Source organism: Pristiophorus japonicus, chromosome 18 (genome assembly GCF_044704955.1).
Source record: "Pristiophorus japonicus isolate sPriJap1 chromosome 18, sPriJap1.hap1, whole genome shotgun sequence".
Classification (NCBI taxonomy): Eukaryota; Metazoa; Chordata; class Chondrichthyes; family Pristiophoridae; genus Pristiophorus; species Pristiophorus japonicus.
The window spans coordinates 104,591,803-104,611,074 of record NC_091994.1 but is presented as its reverse complement, the minus strand read 5'-3'; the positions used below and the strand labels follow the sequence as shown (position 1 = coordinate 104,611,074).

Genomic DNA, 19,272 nt, shown 5'->3' with positions numbered 1-19,272 from the left:
TGTTATTGGGGTGATAAAAAGGGGACTTACTGCTCCCTGGATGATGCATGGCTCAAACAAAGATGAATATATAATGCAGCTTTGAAAATGAAGCTCTAGATTATTGTAATTTTTGGATCTTAATTGTATATGAAAAATATATTCTTAATTGTAAAAAGTACGTTATTGTATGGAATGTGGATATTATTATTTTTTTGTTTAGTTAACATTCCTGTGAAGCTCATTGGAATGTTTTACTATGTTGAAGGTGATATATAAATAAAAGTTAACATGTGTCAGATAAATGTATTTAATTGTGTTGGCGTATTTTCACGGGGCAGGTGCTTTTACTTATTGTGTATGTGGATTTTTGCTATTTGATTATTTTTACTGTAGATTGGGCACCAGTGCTGTTTACAACCACCAGCACAACCACAACAGCCACCACAGTCCCGGTCACCACGGCATCCACGCTGGTCACCCTCCCACTGGCCGTCACCAAGCGGCCTCCCTCCACTACTCGACGGCCCAAAACTCTGCAGGCCAAGGGGCCTTCAACTACTCCTTCAACCACCGCAAGAGCAGCCACTACCAGGAGGCCCGTTGTTTCCAAGGAAATTCACGCCAAACTGCCTGTTGTCAAGGCTCCCAAGCCTTGTGAGTCTCAGCCTTGTCTCCATGGAGGCACCTGTGAGGATGATGGGAAGGATTATACGTGCAGCTGCCCAGCTGGAAAGGGAGGAGCTGTTTGTGAGCGAAGTAAGAAATGTGAAAGTGATAATGGGGTCTTTTTTTTTTAAATAATGGATTTAAGAGTGAGACTCTTTTTTTTCCCCAAAAAATGTTCTTCCATTTTTCCTTTCTTCTCCTGATATCCTGTATAGAACATAAGAAATAGGAGCAGGAGTCGGCCATTTGGCCCCTTGAGCCTGCTCCGCCATTCAATAAGATCATGGCTGATCTGATCCTCAACTCCACTTCCCTGCCCACTCCCCATAACCCTTGACTCCGTTATCGTTCAAAAGTCTGTCTATCTCCACCTTAAATATATTCAATGACCCAGCCTCCTGATCATGTTGGCTCTTAACTGATGTAGAGTTCAGAAGGCAATGGATGGCCTTTGGTATCTTGTCCAACGTTGGTTATCTGTGAACTTTGTTAGTGAATCGTGGCCGGCAATTTGACTGAAGGACATCACATCCGAGCCCAATTCTATCTTCACCTGATGTCCACATTCGCCCATTTCCAGTAAAGATCATTGTCCAAGAAGCAACAGTGTGGACAGTGGCCATTTTAACCCCTTCCCTCACACCGGGATATGTGGCCAATTTTAGCACCCGACCACTGTCTGGGTCGAGATCAACTACCTTAGCTTCAGCCAGTGATTGAATCTGGGACCTTGAGATCTGCACGGTTGCGAGACTTTATTCCTGAGCCAGGAGTAAAGCGTCTATTTTTCAAGGTATCCTTTTTCCTTATTTTGGTTTCTCTAGGCATCATGCTAGGACCAAAAGGATGGGGGGGGGTGCTTTTTCTAGCCTTCTGCTAACATTGTTCTGTGACAGTCTGGTTGGAGGTGATATTTCCAATTTTTCTCCCTTCTTGTGGGAAAGTGACCAACCTCTGCGTGTGACTTCCAAATGTCTGAAATCAGGAACTCAACCTGTAGGATCTCAGCCACAGACCTGTGATAAGAACATAAGGAGCAGGAGTATGCCATTTGGCCCCTCGAGCCTGCTCCGTCATTTAATAAGATCATAGCTGATCTGATCTTGGGCGCAGCTCCACTTCCGTGCCTGCTCCCCATAACCCTACACTCCCACTCTACCCACTCTGTGCTACAGCATGCTCGAGCCCGATCGGGCTTCTGTCGTGTTGGCATTGTGCATCTTCACTCAGTGCGCACAAGATGCTGCCCATTATGTCACGTCAATGTTGCTATTTGTTTGAGGGAACCTGGAAGATCCAGGAATGAGGGACTTCAGTTACGTGGATAGATTGGAGAAGTTGGGGTTGTTCTTCTTGGAGCAGAGAAGATTGCGAGGAGATTTGATGGATGTGTTCAAAATCGTGAGGGGTCTGGACAGAGTAGATAGAGAGAAACTGTTCCCATTGGCAGAAGGGTCGAGAACCAGAGGGCACAGATTTAAGGTGATTGGCAGAAGAACCAAAGGCGATACAAGAATTTTTTTTTCAGGTAGCGAGTGGTTAGGATCTAGAACGCACTGCCTGAAAGGGTGGTAGAGTCAGACTCAATCTTATCTTTCAAAGGTGAGCTGGATAAGTATCTGGAGGAAAAGAATTTGCAGGGCTACGGGAAAAGGGTGGGGGAGTGGGACTAGCTGAGAGTCGGCACGGGCTGAATGGCCTCCTTCCATGCTGTAACCGTTCTATGATTCTATGAAGTAAAGAGACCAACCAGAGTCCTATATTAAGTTAATGATATTCATTAAGTGAGCAATATGCATTAAATTATTAGCATTGTGTTTTGTCAGCATGTACTGTAAGTCGTAAACCATATTAATTTCATAGAATCCAGCCTGTGCCGGCTCTTTGAAAGAGCGATCTAATTAGTCGCACTCCCCCGCTCTTTCCCCATAGCCCTGTATGTTTTTCCTTTTCATCTGATGGCACATATAACTCCTTTACATTTTGTTTTGTTTTGCATTTGGGGAATAAAGTAGCTGAATAAATGAGTACATTTTGCGATTGAGATATGCCTTATTTTCATTTTCCATACTTGTTGGCCTCATCAGACAAATATGATGCTGAGCTACCTGCTTAATATTTTTTGTTACGCAAAGTGGTATCCATAGCAATTCATCGTGTTATTATCCACTGTATTTTGGGGTGAAATTCACATTGTGCCGAGTCACTACTTCAGAGGCTGGCTATAAAATGTTGCCACATGAAAATTCATTACTATTGCAGTAAATATTTTTTCATTTTAGCACATGGTAATATCAGAGCAGTGTTTTTCTGTTTATTTTTTATTCGTTCACGGGATGTGGGCGTCGCTGGCAAGGCCGGCATTTATTGCCCATCCCTAATTGCCCTTGAGAAGGTGGTGGTGAGCCGCCTTCTTGAACCGCTGCAGTCCGTGTGGTGAAGGTGCTCTCACAGTGCTGTTAGGGAGGGAGTTCCAGGAAGATGAAGGAACGGTGATATACTTCAAGTCAGGATGGTGTATGACTTGGGGGGAACATGGAGGTGGTGGTGTTCTCATGTGCCTGCTGCCCTTTTCCTTCTAGATGGTAGAGGCCGCGGGTTTGGGAGGTGCTGTCGAAGAAGCCTTGGCGCGTTGCTGCAGTGCATCTTGTAGATGATACACCCTGCAGCCACGGTGCGCCGGTGGTGGAGGGAGTAAATGTTTAAGGTGGTGGCAAGTTTTAAGCAAGCTGCTTTGTCTTGGTTGGTGTCGAACCTCTTGAGTGTTGTCGGAGCTGTATTCATCCAGGCAAGTGGAGAGTATTCCATCACATTCCTGACTTGTGCCTTGTAGATGGTGGAAAGGCTTTGGGGAGTCAGGAGGTGAGACACTCGCCGCAGAATACCCAGCCTCTGACCCGCTCTTGTTGCCCCAATATTTAAGTGGCTGGTCCAGTGAAGTTTCCGGTCAATGGTGACCCCAGGGTGTTGATGGTGGGGGAATCGGCAATGGTCTTGTAGATGTCCCAGAGTGTGTAAATTGTGCCGTGTTAAATCATATTGCCATTGTTACTGGTTTAAGGGAGTCAAGGACACAACGAATAAAGGGGCTTATTAAATTGTAAAGTACACTATAAAAAGTGGGCAGCTGTAGTTACAGAGTGAATCCAACAATTGAAGTAATGTCCGTAAGACTCAAATTTGGCAGCTGGCTGATGCATATCATTCTTAAAGGCTTGTCAGGATTAAGGTAAAAAGTATAAAAGATATTTAGAATCATAGAATAGTGCAGCAGAGGAGGCCATTCGGCCCATCGAGTCTGCGCCGGCTCTTTCAAAGAGCAATCCGTCAGTCCCACTCCCCCCACGCTTACCCCAATATCCCGGCTATTTTTTCTCCTTCAAGTATTTATCCCATTCCCTTTTGAAAGTCACGATTGAGTCTGCCTCCAATACCCTCTCAGGCAGTGCATTCCAGATCCTAACCACTCGCTGCGTAAAAACGTTTTTCCTCATGTTGCCTTTGGTTCTTTTGCCAATCACCTTAAATCTGTACCCTCTGGTTATCGAACCTTTCTATTAATTGTTACTGGTGTATAAGCTGTTTTGATGACTTTTCTAAATAATTGGTTAATCAAGTTTTATATAAGTAATTTAAAAAATGTATTTTGTTCAGAATCTCCAGTCGGCGCTAATACTTGAACTCTGTTAAGACATGCTTTATCTTGAACAGCAATTGTATACTATTTACCCGAGTTTGGTGGCAAGTCTTACCTGGCTTTTAAGACTATGAAGGCTTACTACACAGTGCGTATCAGTCTGGAATTCCGCGCCTCTGACCTAGATGGCTTACTATTGTACAATGGACAGAAGAAAGGCAAAGACTTTATCTCTCTCGCCCTGGTAAGGGGCCACGTGGAGCTAAGGTAAGATGTGCATTTCTGTTAAAAGAAGCAAATTGTTTTTATTCATTCACAGGATGTGGGCGTCGCTGGCAAGGCCAGCATTTATTGCCCATCCCTAATTGCCCTTGAGAAGGTGGTGGTGAGCCATTTTGCACAACTGAGTAGCTTGCTGGGCCATTTCAGAGGGGCAGTTAAAAGTCAACCACACATTGCTGTGGGTCTGCAGTCACATGTAGGCCAGACTGGGTAAGGACGGCCGATTTCCTTCCCTAAGGGACATTGGTGAACCAGATGGGTTTTTTGCGACAATCCAGTAGTTTCATGGTCACCATTACTGATATGAGCTTTCAATTCCCGATTTATTTAATTAACTGAATTTAAATTCCCCAGCTTCCGTGGTGGTATTTGAACTCATGTCTCTGGATCATTAGTCCAGGCCTCTGGATTACCCATACTATGTTTGTGATCATTTTAGAATAATGAAAAGCATGAAATAAGAAAAGACCATTCCTTCCATTGTAAACCATATATGTTATTAATGCACACATTGTATTATAACCACATATGCTGTCTACACGCATATCCCACTGTAACCTATATACAATTTGTGTCGTTTTGGACTCTCCCTAATTTAAACTTCCAAGGAAGAATAAAATGAAATTTAATCTTGGCCCTTGATACCTGACCCTTTTTACTTGAGGCATTGATGTAAAGATTACATTTATATATTCCAACAGCGTTCCACAGATAATTATTACCATGGTGTTGAGCACCACCAAACTATTTCTGAATATTTAATCAGCTCAATGGGTAATAAATGTTTGCACTAATCTATCAGATGGTAGTAGAGGCAAAAACATCTGGATTGTTTAAAATGCAGCTGGATGGTATGATGGGAGATTTAAGGTGATAATTGGAGCCTCAATGGGCCCAATAGCCTTTTCTCATTCTTGACTTTCCCTGTGTTCTTGTCTTACATAGGAACATAGAAAATAGGAGCAGTAGTAGGACATTTGGCCCTTCGAGACTGCACTGCCATTCAATATGATCATGGCTGATCCTCTATCTCAACACCATATTCCTGCTTTTTCCCCATACCCCTTGATGCCTTTTGTTTCTAGAAATCTATCTATCTCCCTCTTAAATATATTCAGTGACTTGGCCTCCACAGCCTTTTGTGGTAGAGAATTCCACAGGTTCACCACTCTCTGAGTGAAAACATTTCTCCTTATCTCGGTCCTAAATTTCCTACCCCGTATCCTGAGACTGTGACCCCTTGTTCTAGATTTCCCAGCCCCGGGGAAACATCCTCCCCGCATCCAGTCTATCCAACCCAGTCAGAATTTTATACATTTCAATGAGATCCCTTCTCATTCTTCAAAACTCTAGTGAATACAGGCCTAGTCAACCCAATCTCTCCTCATGCCATCCCATGAATCTGTCTGGTGAACCTTCGCTGCACTCCCTCTATGGCTAGTATATCTTTTCTTAGGTAAGGAGACCAAAACTGCACAAAATACTCCGGGTGTGGTCTCACCAAGACCCTGTATAACTGTAGTAAGACATCCTTGCTCCTGTACTCAAATCCTCTTGCAATGAAGGCCAACATTCCATTTGCCTTCCTAACTGCTTGCTGCACTGGCATGTTTGCTTTCAATGACTGGTGTACAAGGACACCCAGGTCTCCCTGTACATCGACACTTCCCAAGCCATCACCATTTAAATAATACTTTGTCTTTATGTTTTTCCTACCAAAGTGGATAACTTCACATTTATCCACGTTATACTGCATCTGCCATGTGTTTGCCCACTCACTCAGCCTATCTAAATTGCCTTGCAGCATCTTTGCATCCTCCTCACAACTCAGTCCCACCTAGTTTTGTGTCGTCCGCAAACTTAGAAATATTACATTTGGTTCCCTCATCCAAATCATTTATATATATATATTGTGAATAGCTGGTCTTTCGGATGAGACATAGAAACATAGAAAATAGGTGCAGGAGTAAGCCATTCGGCCCTTCGAGCCTGCACCACCATTCAATAAGATCATGGCTGATCATTCCCTCAGTACCCCTTTCCTGCTTTCTCTCCATACCCTTTGATCCCGTAAGGGCCATATCTAACTTCCTCTTGAATATATCCAATGAACTGGCATCAACAACTCTCTGCGGCAGGGAGTTCCACAGGTTAACAACTCTCTGAGTGAAGAAGTTTCTCCTCATCTCAGTCCTAAATGGCCTACCCCTTATTCTAAGACTGGTTCTGGACTTCCCCATCATCGGGAACATTCTTCCCGCATCTAACCTGTCCAGTCCCGTCAGAATCTTGTAAGTTTCTATGAGATCCCCTCTCATCCTTCTAAACTCCAGTGCTTAAAGGCCCAGTTGATCCAGTCTCTCCTCATATGTCAATCCCGCCATCCCAGGAATCAGTCTGATGAACCTTTGCTGCACTCCCTCAATAGCAAGAACGTCCTTCCTCAGATTAGGAGACCAAAACTGAACACACTATTCCAGGTGAGGCCTCACCAAGGCAACTTCAGTAAGACCTCCCTGCTCCTATACTCAAATCCCCTAGCTATGAAGGCCAACATACCATTTGTCTTCTTCCCCGCCTGCTGTACCTGCATGCCAACTTTCAATGACTGATGAACCATGACCCCCAGGTCTTGTTGCACCTCCCCCTTTCCTAATCTGCCTCCATTCAGATAATATCCTGCCTTCCTGTTTTTGCCCCCAAAGTGGATAACCTCACATTTATCCACATTATACTGCATCTGCCATGCATTTGCCCACTCACCTAACCTGTCCAAGACATTAAACCGAGGCCCCATCTGCTCTCTCTGTTCTCGCAGGTGGATGTAAAAGATCCCAAATCAGAGGCTGCCTTATTAAAATATTTAAATTGTCAACCTGCCTCCTGGGAGCAGATTGGCTGCCTGCCCCATGTCCCACCTCCGTTAAACCCGGAATCGGACCAGTTGGAGTTGGGTTGGGGTTGGGGTTGAGATTTTTAAAATATTAATGCCTGTCCGTTAAAATTCAGCCCCTTATTACCGCAGATCAGATTTGGCTTTGGTTACATTGCTTGATCACACCTTCTAGAATAAATAAGCATCTTCCAGAAGCCTTCAGCAATATTCCTACAACGGTAAATGACTGGAGCTTGAGGAGTCTGCCATCTTCATTGAGGCTCAGTGGGTAGCACTTGCACCTGTAAATAAGGTTATATGTTCAAGTCCCACTCCAGAAACCTGAGCACATAATGTTGTCTGACACCCCGGTGCTGTACTGAGGGAACGCTACTCTGCCAGAGGTGCTGTCTATCGGATGAGATAATCTGAAGCCCTGTCTGCCCTCTGAAGATCCCATGGAACTATTTTGAAGAAGAGTAATGATGTTGTCCCCAGTGTCCAGGCCAATATCTGGTCATTATCATATTGTTGTTTGTGGGAGCTTGCTGTACGCAAATTGCTGCCTTGTTTCCCACATTCTAACAGTGGCTACATTCCAAAAAGTACTTCATTGGCTGTAAAGCGCTTCAGGTTACGAAAGGATCCATATAAATGCAAGTATTTATTTATTTTTTTCCATCACTAGCCCGTAGTAACGGGGTGTGTCAATCATAAGCAGATTTTATTACTCAGAAAGGGAAATCGATATGAAGTTAAAGGTTGTTAACACACAAACTGCAATAAACAAGTACATTGCTTCGGGGAAAAGCTCTGAGAAAACGAGATAAATTTTCAACCTGCTTCCAGTTGTTGCTGTAGTCAGTTTGTTTCTCTCTCAATCCCTAAAGGTTTAACACTGGCTCTGGAACTGGCACCATCATCAGTAAAACACGGATTCAACCTGGAAAATGGCACCAAGTGGTCGTGAACCGCAACCGACGCAGTGGAATGCTCTCGGTGGATGGTGAACCACATGTGATTGGGGAAAGTCCCGCGGGGACAGATGGACTAAATCTGGACACAGATCTGTTCCTGGGAGGAGCCCCAGAGGATGAAATGGCACTGTAAGTATTCTTTATTTTTCCTAGGAGGTGCAATTTCCATTTAAAACGTCAGCTTGGCTAATGTTCTATAACTGCAGGCTGTCTTCACAACCTCAGCATTGTTTGACGATCAGATGAGGCATTAATCTGAGGCCCAATGTTCCCCGGAATTTTTTGGGGGGGGGGCTGGGAAGGGGGGAATGTGCAGTCTCTTTAACGGGCAGCGCGGGGAAGTCCAGAACCAGGGGTCACAGCCTAAGGATAAGGGGTAAGCCATTTAGGACCGAGATGAGGAGAAACTTCTTCACCCAGAGAGTGGTGAACCTGTGGAATTCTCGACCACAGAAAGTAGTTGAGGCCAATTCACTAAATATATTCAAAAGGGAATTAGATGAAGTCCTTACTACTCGGGGGATCAAGAGGTATGGCGAGAAAGCAGGAAGGGGGTACTGAAGTTGCATGTTCAGCCATGAACTCATTGAATGGCGGTGCAGGCTAGAAGGGCTGAATGGCCTACTCCTGCACCTATTTTCTATGTTTCTATGTGAATGGGAATGTTGCTTGAGGCCCTGTCTGCCTCTTGAGGTGGACATAAAAGATCCCATGACACAATCTCAAAGAGCAAGGATGTTCTCCCGCAGTATCCTGCCCAATATCTGGTCATTATCACATTGCTGTTTGTGGGATCTTGCTGTGCACATTATTTTGCTTTGGTTTTGCATAACATAAGAAGTAGGTGTAGGAGTAGGCCATTCGGCCCCTCGAGCCTGCTCCGCCATTCAATGAGATCATGGCTGATCTTCTACCTCAACTCCACTTTCCCGCACTGACCCCATTTCTATTGACTCCCCTTGATTTTGACGTGAATCTGTACATTATACATATGTTACTTCCTTCTCTAGTTGTGGCAACAGTTTGCCTTATGGTACTGCTCCAGATTTTATGAGAATGCTTTTTTATTTTTCCAGTGTTACTGAGAGAACGGCAGCGACGAAGGGACTCAAGGGCTGCATCCGGCTTCTTGACGTCAATAACCTGGTCTACGACCTGCAGGAGATGGGCAACGATGTCCTGTATGGCAGCGGAGTGGGGGAGTGCGGAAACAACCCCTGTCATCCCAACCCTTGTAAGAATAATGGCAAGTGCCATGTGAAGGAGGCAGGGATGTTCCACTGTGAGTGTGTCAGCGGGTTTTCAGGTAACCACTGTAGCAAAAAGTAAACAATATTGCTCTCTCTCGGTGCTGTGCGCGGTAACCTGTGGTGCCTGAGATTCCTGGTGCTCTTCCAGCCCCCAGTTTGCTGCAGGCCTCATCCCACCCCAAATCCTGGGCTCGGGGTCATTGGCGGAGAAAGACAGGTGACCAGGCCGTTACTTGATCATCTGCCCTGGCGAGGGCTCCAAGAATTGCAGAGTAGCAGCTTTATATGATTGAAGGTACTTTTAAGGGTTATGGGGAGCGGGCAGGGAAGTGGAGTTGAGGCCAAGATCAGATCAGCCATGGTCTTATTGAATGGCGGAGCAGGTTCGAGGGGCCGTATGGCCTACTCCTGCTCCTATTTCTTATGCCAATAATAAAAAAGGGTAGAATTCAAAGTTGTTGCTTACCCAACTACACTGCAATCAATTGTCTTTGGGAAATTGTATATAGGTTACAAGCCCCACCTCCGCCACGAACTGGTGCTGGTGCATGAAGCATGCATACTTAGCATTGAAGGTAACTGAACTTTTTTTTATTCATTCACGGGATGTGGGTATATTTATTGTCCTTGAACTGCTGCAGTCCATCTGGTGAAGGTAATCCTTTGCAGTGGTTTGGTACAGAGTGGCTTGTTGGGCCATTCCATCAGGCAGTTAAGAGTCCACATTGCTGTGGGTCTGGAGTCACATGCCAGACCGGGTAAGGGCGGCAGATTTCCTTCCCTAAAGGACATTAGTGAACCAGATGGGTTTTTTTCAACATCCAGTAGTTTCATGGTCACCATTATTGGTAATGGCTTTTTATCTCGGATTTATTTAATTCACGGAATTTAAATTCCTCAGATTTGAACTTGTGTCTCGGGATTATTTGTCCAGGCCTCCGGATTACTAAACCAGTAACATAACCACCATGCTTCCATTTCCCCGTTCATCCTTGTTGATTATTTTCTATTGTTCAGATATCACACCTCCATTCCATATTCTCGAGGTGAGGGAGTATAACTTACAAGTCATTGCCAAGCCGACGCCTGAGCAGCCCAATAGAAAGTATGTGCAAGACTAAGACCACACTTGGAGTAGTGCGTACAGTTCTGGTCGCCATATTATAAAAAGGATATAGAGATAAGGATGATACCAGAAATGCGAGGGTATACTTATCAGGAAAAGATGAACAGGCTGGGTTTTTTTTATCTTGAAAAAATGCTGAGGGGTGACCTACTGGAGGTCTTTAAAATTCTGAAAGGTTTTGATAGAGTGGATACAGAGAGAATGTTTCCACTTGTGGGGAAGAGCATAACTAACATTGTAAGTTAGTCACCAAGGAATCCAATGGGGAATTCAAAAGAAATTTCTTTACCCAACGAATGGTGAGAATGTGGAACTCGCTGCCACAGGGAGTGGTTGAAGCGAATAGTATAGATGCATTTAAGGGGAGGCTAGACAAGCGTATGAGGGAGAAGGGAATAGAGGGTTATGCTGATAGATTTAGATGAGGAAAGACGGGAGGAGGATCGGGTGGAGCCGGCATGGACTGGTTGGGTCGAATGGTCTGTTTCTGTGCCGTATATCCTATTTAATCCAGGGTCGCTTGCCTTCCTCATTATTTTTTTAATTCCTTCATGTTTGCTAGCTTGTATAATATAGATTTGAATTGTAAGATGCTATTTGGTTGCTAATAGCCAACGGTAGTTAATTACATTTAACACTGTATCTTTCCAGGGCCAACTTGTGCAGATGAGCACAACCCATGTGACCCCAATCCATGCCACCCATCGGCGACATGCATGGTGCTACCTGAAGGCGGAGCGAAGTGTGAATGTCCAATGGGACGCGAGGGGGAATTCTGTGAACGAGGTATGAACGAGTGCTGAGTTTTCAAATCAAGTGAATGAGAAATCAGCAGCAGCAGCCTTCACTTTAACGATCAGCAACGTTGTGGTTGGAACTGAGTTTAATCATAGCTATTAGTATTCAGTGAGGAGCACTTTCATCATAAACCAGGATGCAATCAAATTGAAAATATTAGTAACACATTAATTGAATTGTAGAATCATAGAATTGAAGGAAGCCATTTGGCCCTTTAAATCTGTGCCGGTTCTTTCGAAGAGGAATCCAGTTAGTCCTACTCCCCCGCCCTTTCCCCATATCCCTGCAATTGTTTCTCCTTCGAGTATTTATCCAATTCCCTTTTGAAGGCTGCTATCGAATCAGTGTCCACCACCCTTTTAGGCAGTGCATTCCAAATCCTAACCACTCGCTGCCTAAAAAAGTTTTTCCTCATGTTGCCTCTGGTTCTTTGGCCGGTCACCTTAAATTTGTTCTCTCTGGTTGGCGATTGATAATGAGAAACTTTTTGTTTGTAATTGTAAAAGGGCCTCAAGTGACTTCATGATTTTTGTTTTGTTTCCTCCTTAAATTTGTATCAGCACAAAAATACAAACATAGACATTGTGAACAGCCATACCTGAAGCAAGCACTGTTACGTATCGTCGGGGAAGAGAAATTGAATTTAAGATGCTATTTGGAGATTTGAGGGCATGAATAGAAAATTACGAGTTTAGAGATCGTCTGAATTTCTCTCTCTCCAGTGTAGTGCAAAAAATAGTTCGCTTTTTTTAAAAAGAAAAGCTGAATAACTGATCAAATGATTCCAAGATCGGGGAAGCATAAGGAGTTATATCTGTAATCAGCAAAGTAACATATATTAGAATAGGTCTCGCATTTAAACGGAGATAAGGAATTGCTGCTCCCAATTGCTAACAATCAGCGTGTCTGGGATTGAAGGAAAGACACCGATGATCATATTGCCGTTGCAATATGATATGTTCCTCTGTCACTTGGTCCATGCAAGTATGATCTGTGGAATGCAACTGGTCAAAGTTGAGTTTAATCAAATATCTCTTGGGTTTTGCTTCATTCACCGAGCTTCAACTTCTTGAAGACTTCTCGCTGATTGGCTGCCTCACTCAGGGGATTGAGTCGGGAGAGCACTTGAAGGATAACGGAGTTTATAAGTTAAATGGTCTTTACTTAATGCGTACCTGATATATGTTTAAAAAAATATACTAATGCCTTGGTTATGGTGGTGTTCGGGGAGAATTGGTTACATGAGAAAGGAGAAATAAAATGTGGAAACCCCCACAATTAAATCATTCTGACAGGTGGAAGAGTGAGAAAAATCATGAGGCTAGTGCTAAAAATGTGGGTGTTGCCTTGAGTGTGCATACAGCTTTTGCTGTTCATTACTTCACCAATAAGTGGCGCTCTAAGTTCATACAGTATTGTTTTAGTCAGTGCTACTGTGAACTGGGGTTGCGTACTTTATCTGAAATTTCCAGGGAATTCTACCCGAGTGCAGAAATGTATAATGTTTTACTAGCTCAGATATTCAATAGTGTATTCTCCTAATGGGACACATGGACTGGATAGATTGTTCAAATCTGTGTAAAACTGTTAGGATTGTGTTGGTGCAAGGTTACAGTTGACTTAATAGTTGCGACTGTTTGGCCATTGACAGCTTTGCTGCACTCTGCACTGAAATGGGCCACTCTTCAGTGGAAAGGAGGCTCACTCGTGCTTCTGTGCAGGAGTTTTTCGTAGCCGAATTGTGACATGGTTTAAATGCCTTTCGAAATGGAAGAGGCAAATGTTTCAATGGTAAAATATAAACCAGTTTGAAACCATTTGCTCTCCTTCCGCCCCTCGCCTCTTTAAGCTGATTATTTTGGTACATAAAATGCTACATAAGGGTTGTTCAACCTATTCAACACTTTCCCAAGAGAATGCAAAGTGCTACAGCATTGACAAGGTTCAAAGCTGTGTGCGCTGAATTATAAATGGCAGCTGAAGAAGAGCTAAAAGAATGAATTGGTTGAGTGGGTGCTATTTCATCGAGGGAGCTCGAGGGTAAGAATATTCCAAGTTGTCTGAACAAAACCTTGGTAATGCGCGTATCACTCAGATATCTTTTAACCCTTGGCCTGTTTAATAAATAGAAACTCATGGATTAAATAAAATTGTGACTGAAATTTATTTCCCTGTAGCATGCAGCAAAGTCATTGTTACCTTGCGACACTGGTATGACAAAATTGCAGACATAGAATTCTGTTTTCATTTGAAATCGTTTCAGGAAAACTGTTTTCCAATTTCTCTCTCTTTCCACACCAATCCTGCACTGAATGGATTAACTTTTACGAGGATACAGTTCCAAGGAAACTGACACGCTCTGGTACTTGTTCTGAGCGGTAATTTTCCTGTATGAATCTGAACAGACAACGCAGGCATGTAGCTTGGCCAAGGAGGGCATTACAGTCAAGCCTGATCTTGTGGTGTCAGCTGTGGCTCAATGGGTAGTGCATTGTGCCTCCGAGTCAGAAGGTTGTGGGTTTGAAGTCTCACGTCAGAGACTTGAACACAAAAAGCAGGGCTGATGCTCCAGTGCAGTGCTGAGGGAGCGCTGCACTGTCGGAGGTGCCGTCCTTTGGATGAGACGTTAAACCCGAGGCCCCGTCTGCTCTCTCAGATGGGCATAAAAGATCCCACGGCACTACTTTGAAGAAGAACAGGGGAGTTTTCCCCGGTGTCCTGGGACAAAATCGATTTCTCTATCAACATAACCAAATCAGATTATCTGGTCATTATCACATTGCCGTTTGTGGGAGCTTGCTGTGCGCAAATTGGAAACCGCGTTTCCTACATTACAACAGTGACTGCTCTTCAAAAAAAGTACTTCATTAGCTGTAAAGCGCTTTGGGACGTCTGGTGGTCATGAAAGGCGCTATATAAATGCAAGTCTTTTTTTTCCCTCAAGATTCTCAGCACATACACTTTACAGCAGGAACCACTGTGCAACAATCAATAGTGGGAGCCCTGGCTAATTTGTTTCTCCCTTTTTTAGCCCAGTGGTACCCAAATTGCTGTCCCAGCTGAGGACAGGTAACTCGCACAGACCAAGATTCAAATCTATTGTTTCTGGTCTGTGTGGCTCACTACAACGTTTCAGCTAATCTGTTTAGTGGGAGATCCCGCGCAGGCCGTTCACCGGCCTTTACACAGAAGAAAATCTGAATGGGCCGCGCAGCCAGTTAAAGGGACGGCACATGGAAATAAACCATGAGAGGAAACACTGGCTCACCATCACACAAGGTGGCGTATTGTTTTCCCGACATGTAGGCAGCTGATCAATAAATGCAAGTTGTTGTTGTGAGCCACTGGAGATCCATTTTAAAGTTGAAGGCTGCCCCGAAAGAGGCGGGAGTTCTTGCGCCAGGCGCTGAGGTCCCGCTCCGCGACCTACATTCAGGTCACCGCCCCTGAGAGCAAGTGGAGCGCAAAATACCGCGCTGCACTTGCTCAGTGGGGTGGGAGCCAGGGCGCGATCGGTGCGGAAAGGGAGGGCCAAGCTACCGACTCAGTGGGCAGGAAACGGGGCTGTCCCTGGACCACCACCGAGTGGGCTGCCGTGGCAGCAGCCTGCCACACAAGTGGAGTGCTGGGCTGCAAGATGGTGGCACGGACCCCCAAAGCAAATTATTGCCCCGTGAACGGCAGCTTCAGGGGGCGCTACCAAATTTTTGCTCTGGGGCAAAAGGGGGTCGCTGCGCACGGTGATGATGATGATGTCATCGTTGGCAGAGCGGGGCGCAATGGTTACCGCTGCCGCAAAACTCCCGCTGGATTTTGCGGGAGTCGGTAGTGGCGCCGCGCCCGGGTGAAAAATCGTTTGCGCCCCGTTAGCGCCCCTGGGTGTGCTAACAGGAGGCGCAAACACCCCACATTGCTCCCCCCGTCTTGAAGTTCAACACCTGCTAGTGTGGTAAACTGTGACTACTTTAACTTGGTTACGTATCAATTGTAACGTGAGAGCAAAAGCAGTGAGCTTGTTCCAGATATCCGTGTTGCTTCTTCATGTGCAAGCCTACACAGTGAGTGTCAGCAGGTTATTTTACCAAATGTGGCATCAGAGCAGATTCAGCCCAGTTCTCACTCAACAGTCACACTTGCATTTCCCAGCAAAGGAAACTAGATGGTTATCAGCAGCCAGAGCCCTGGCTGAGTGTTTTTTTTCCTTTTTCTTCCTAGTTTAGAAGCACTGTGTATAATTGTAGTGCCTTTGTTAATACCCTGACTGATATCAAGCATCAAGCCCGAAGGCTACATGAAGAAAAATCTTTTTTACACAGCGAGTGGTTCGGATCTGAAATGCGCTGCCTGATAGGGGGTGGAGGCAGATTCAGTCGTGGCTTTCAAAAGGGAATTGAATAAGTACCTGAAGGAAAAAAGTTTGCAAGGCTACAGGGTAAGGATGGGGGAGTGGGACTAGCTGAAGTGCTCTTGCAGAGAGGCGGCACGGGCTCGACGGGCCGAATGGCGGCCTTCTGTGGTGCAACCATTCTATGATTCTAAGTCTGAAGCTCTTCTGGATGGTATTAATCAGTTCCATGCCAGGCAAATGATTTACTCACTGAGCCATCAACATTGCTTCCTGAAAGCTCCCCCTCTCCTGTGACCCCCAGTAATGTCCCATCCTGCACCTCTTCTGGTGAATTCCCTCCCCCATCCACCCAGAGTCCTCCTCTCGTCCCTGAAACGGAGGTACAATTCCACTGGAACTAGCTGCCCTCTGGTTTCTCATCCAAGTGGCCCTCCTTCATTTGTGAGGCTAGATGCTGAGCAGCACTAAACCTTTCCACCATGGAGGTCATCACAAGCCAAGCCTGATCCTATTCTCACCCAATGTCAATACCTGTTGCACTGAATAACACTTTGTTTCCATTTGATTTAGTCTTGTGCTATCCTATTTAGCTTCGAGTGTCAGCAGTGGCTCTCTGGGTAGCACTCTCGCCTCTGAGTCAGAAGGTTGTGGGTTCAAGTCCCACCTCCAGTGACTTGAGCATGAAAATCTGACTCGCCAGTGCAGTGCTGAGGGAGTGCTGCACTGTCGGAGGTGCTGTCTTTCAGATGAGATATTAAGCTGAGGCTCTGTCTGCTCTCTGGGGTGGATGTAAAATATCCCATGGCACTATTTCGAAGAAGAGCAGGGGAGTTATCCCTGGTGTCCTGGTCAATATTTATCCATCAATCAACACAACAAAAACAGATTCACATTGGTCATTATTACATTGCTGTTTGTGGGAGCTTGCTGTGTGCAAATTGGCTGCCGTGTTTCCTACATTACAACAGTGACTACACTCCAAAAGTACTTCATTGGCTGTAAAGTGCTTTGAGACGTTCGGTGGTCATGAAAGACGCTATAGAAATGCAAGTCTGTCTTTCTGTCAATTAATATGTTTAGACAGTGCAAGAAGTACCATTATTTTGGCAAGGAATTTAAAATGTCGATTTTGAACTTTTAACTTTTCAGTAACATCTGTTGTTAGGTCAGATTTCTTTGAAATATTTTTCGGTCTAAACCAAAGCCACCTTAGGTTTGACTTCATTATGTTGGAATTCGCTGCCTCAGAGAGATGTGGAAGCTGGGACATTGAATAAATTTAAGACAGAAATAGACAGTTTCTTAAACGATAAAGGGTTATGGGGAGCGGGCGGGGAAGTGGAGCTGATTCCATGATCAGATCAGATATGATCGTATTGAATTGTGGAGCAGGCTCGAGGGGCCGTATGGCCTACTCCTGTTCCTATTTCTTATGTTCTTATGTTGACAGCTACCTCTTTTGTTTTGTGTTAGAAGCTGAGCAGAACCAGGCCACTGCCTTCATCCCAGAGTTCAATGGACTTTCATACCTCAAAATGAATGGAATCCACACGTTTGTCTCCGACTTGCTGTGAGTACAATTGGTGCTTAGCAAAGTGCTAAACCCGAAAATATCCTGGGCCAAGGCTCTGCCCGTGTGCACACGTCACCAAATTTCTCTTCCAAACGGTTTCCAAAATAAAGACACACAATTACTCGTACTGATCACCGTCTGTAAACCAGTTTCCAAATGAAAACCCTTTTGGCTACTTTTCAACCTGGATTGTTGCACTTTTGCAAATGTTAAACCTGGTCAGATGAGAGGGAATGGAATCAATGTTAGGGGCATGGCAAACGGGGAGGAAATTCAGAAAGACTACAGCATAGTGACATGTTGGGGAATAGAACAAAAGTGACAAATATATATAAATGTGTAGTAATACAATCTGGTAAAGGGAAATATACCTTAAATGGTAAAAACCGCAGTGCAGTGAGAAAAAGCTCAGATGCACTGATTTTTAAAAGTGGGATTTCAGATGAAAAAAAATTAAAAGGGTTAATGTGATTCTGGCTTTAATATTCTGGCCTTGAATGATAAAGGAAGGATTCGAGAATAAATCTGTACAAGACATTAGTACGGCAGTAGTTGAAGTGTTTTGGCCACCCCATTGTGGTACAGTTATTAAATGACCACCTTGTATATCAAACGATCTATGGTCGCTGTACATGAGCAAGACGCCTTTTAGGGAGGTAGAGGAGGCACTGATAATGTAATTTGGGTTTGTTGAACTTTGGACCACTGGACACCAGATTCTACCCAAGTGGGGAGATGTAGACAGTTTAAACGATCTTTAAATTACTAAAATACTGCTCAACTTTTCCACACAGGAACTTGAGGGACTTGTGTTCAGTTGCAGCAAACGAGGCTATTCCCCAGTGTTTCGTTATTGACATCTGATTAAATGATTTTTGGAATTGGCAGTGTGTTGTGAACCATCCTCCAAAATATTCAGGGTACATGAGAAGGAACGTTTGGGTTCATCGCCACTGCTGAAGCATCAGGTTGATGAGTTGGAGGCCCATGTTCCATGTGTATCAAGAAAATAAGTTGTGCTTCTTGATCTTAGCCTTTGCCATACTCTTCAAATGCATCTCCGTGACTGCTGGGTTGATGAGGGAATATCGATGGTGAGCACGGAGCCATCCGTCGGCTGGGTCAGACTCTGGATGTGGAGAGTGAATTGAGAGTCTATAATTCCAGAGCGTAGTTGAAATGGGGGGTGTGGGGGACATCTATTTATTAATGTGGCAGTAAATGTGATGTTTGATTACAGTCAGAAGCTGTCTATGGAGGTGGTCTTCTTGGCAAAGGATCGCAATGGAATGATATTTTACAACGGGCAGAAGACAGATGGTCGTGGAGACTTTGTTTCATTAAATCTGCGGGATGGTTACCTCGAGTTTAAATATGACCTTGGTAAAGGACCAGCAGTAATTAGGTAATTCTGGAAAATGTACAACATCTTCATTTACTGTAGCAGTAAGATTCTCACCAAATAGGCCTGGAAATGGAGATGAATAGCTCTTTAATACTAATATTACTAGTTACAAATATATTTGATTGTGGAAGACTTGTTAATTGTCCTGGCACATTCAGGGGTTTCAGTTCCACAAGTCTGTCCTCGACCCTCACCTGGTTAAACATATTTTTTCCTGCAGTGCTACAGGTGCAGTGTCGAAAATCTGGACCCCATGCTGCGAAACCTCAGGCCTGGCCTCACCGCCGCCGCACTTACCTCGGGGCCTCCTCGCCAGCCCACCTGAACACCTACCTGGCGGCGGAACCTACCCG

The 19,272-nt window shown here is 44.6% G+C and overlaps 1 protein-coding gene across 3 annotated transcripts in view; it reads left to right on the top strand.

Annotated features, from left to right (window-relative positions):
• agrn (agrin) overlaps nucleotides 1–19,272 on the top strand; it is a 552,899-nt gene that overhangs the window by 498,683 nt on the left and 34,944 nt on the right. For 2 of the 3 annotated variants that reach the window (XM_070860480.1, XM_070860483.1), the window contains 7 exons: nucleotides 376–738; nucleotides 4,360–4,552; nucleotides 8,333–8,548; nucleotides 9,496–9,725; nucleotides 11,447–11,581; nucleotides 17,415–17,511; nucleotides 18,755–18,919. In XM_070860480.1, coding sequence (XP_070716581.1) covers nucleotides 376–738; nucleotides 4,360–4,552; nucleotides 8,333–8,548; nucleotides 9,496–9,725; nucleotides 11,447–11,581; nucleotides 17,415–17,511; nucleotides 18,755–18,919 — 1,399 coding nt within the window. The remainder of the gene's footprint in view (nucleotides 1–375; nucleotides 739–4,359; nucleotides 4,553–8,332; nucleotides 8,549–9,495; nucleotides 9,726–11,446; nucleotides 11,582–17,414; nucleotides 17,512–18,754; nucleotides 18,920–19,272) is intronic. The other variant, XM_070860482.1, reaches the window with a different exon arrangement.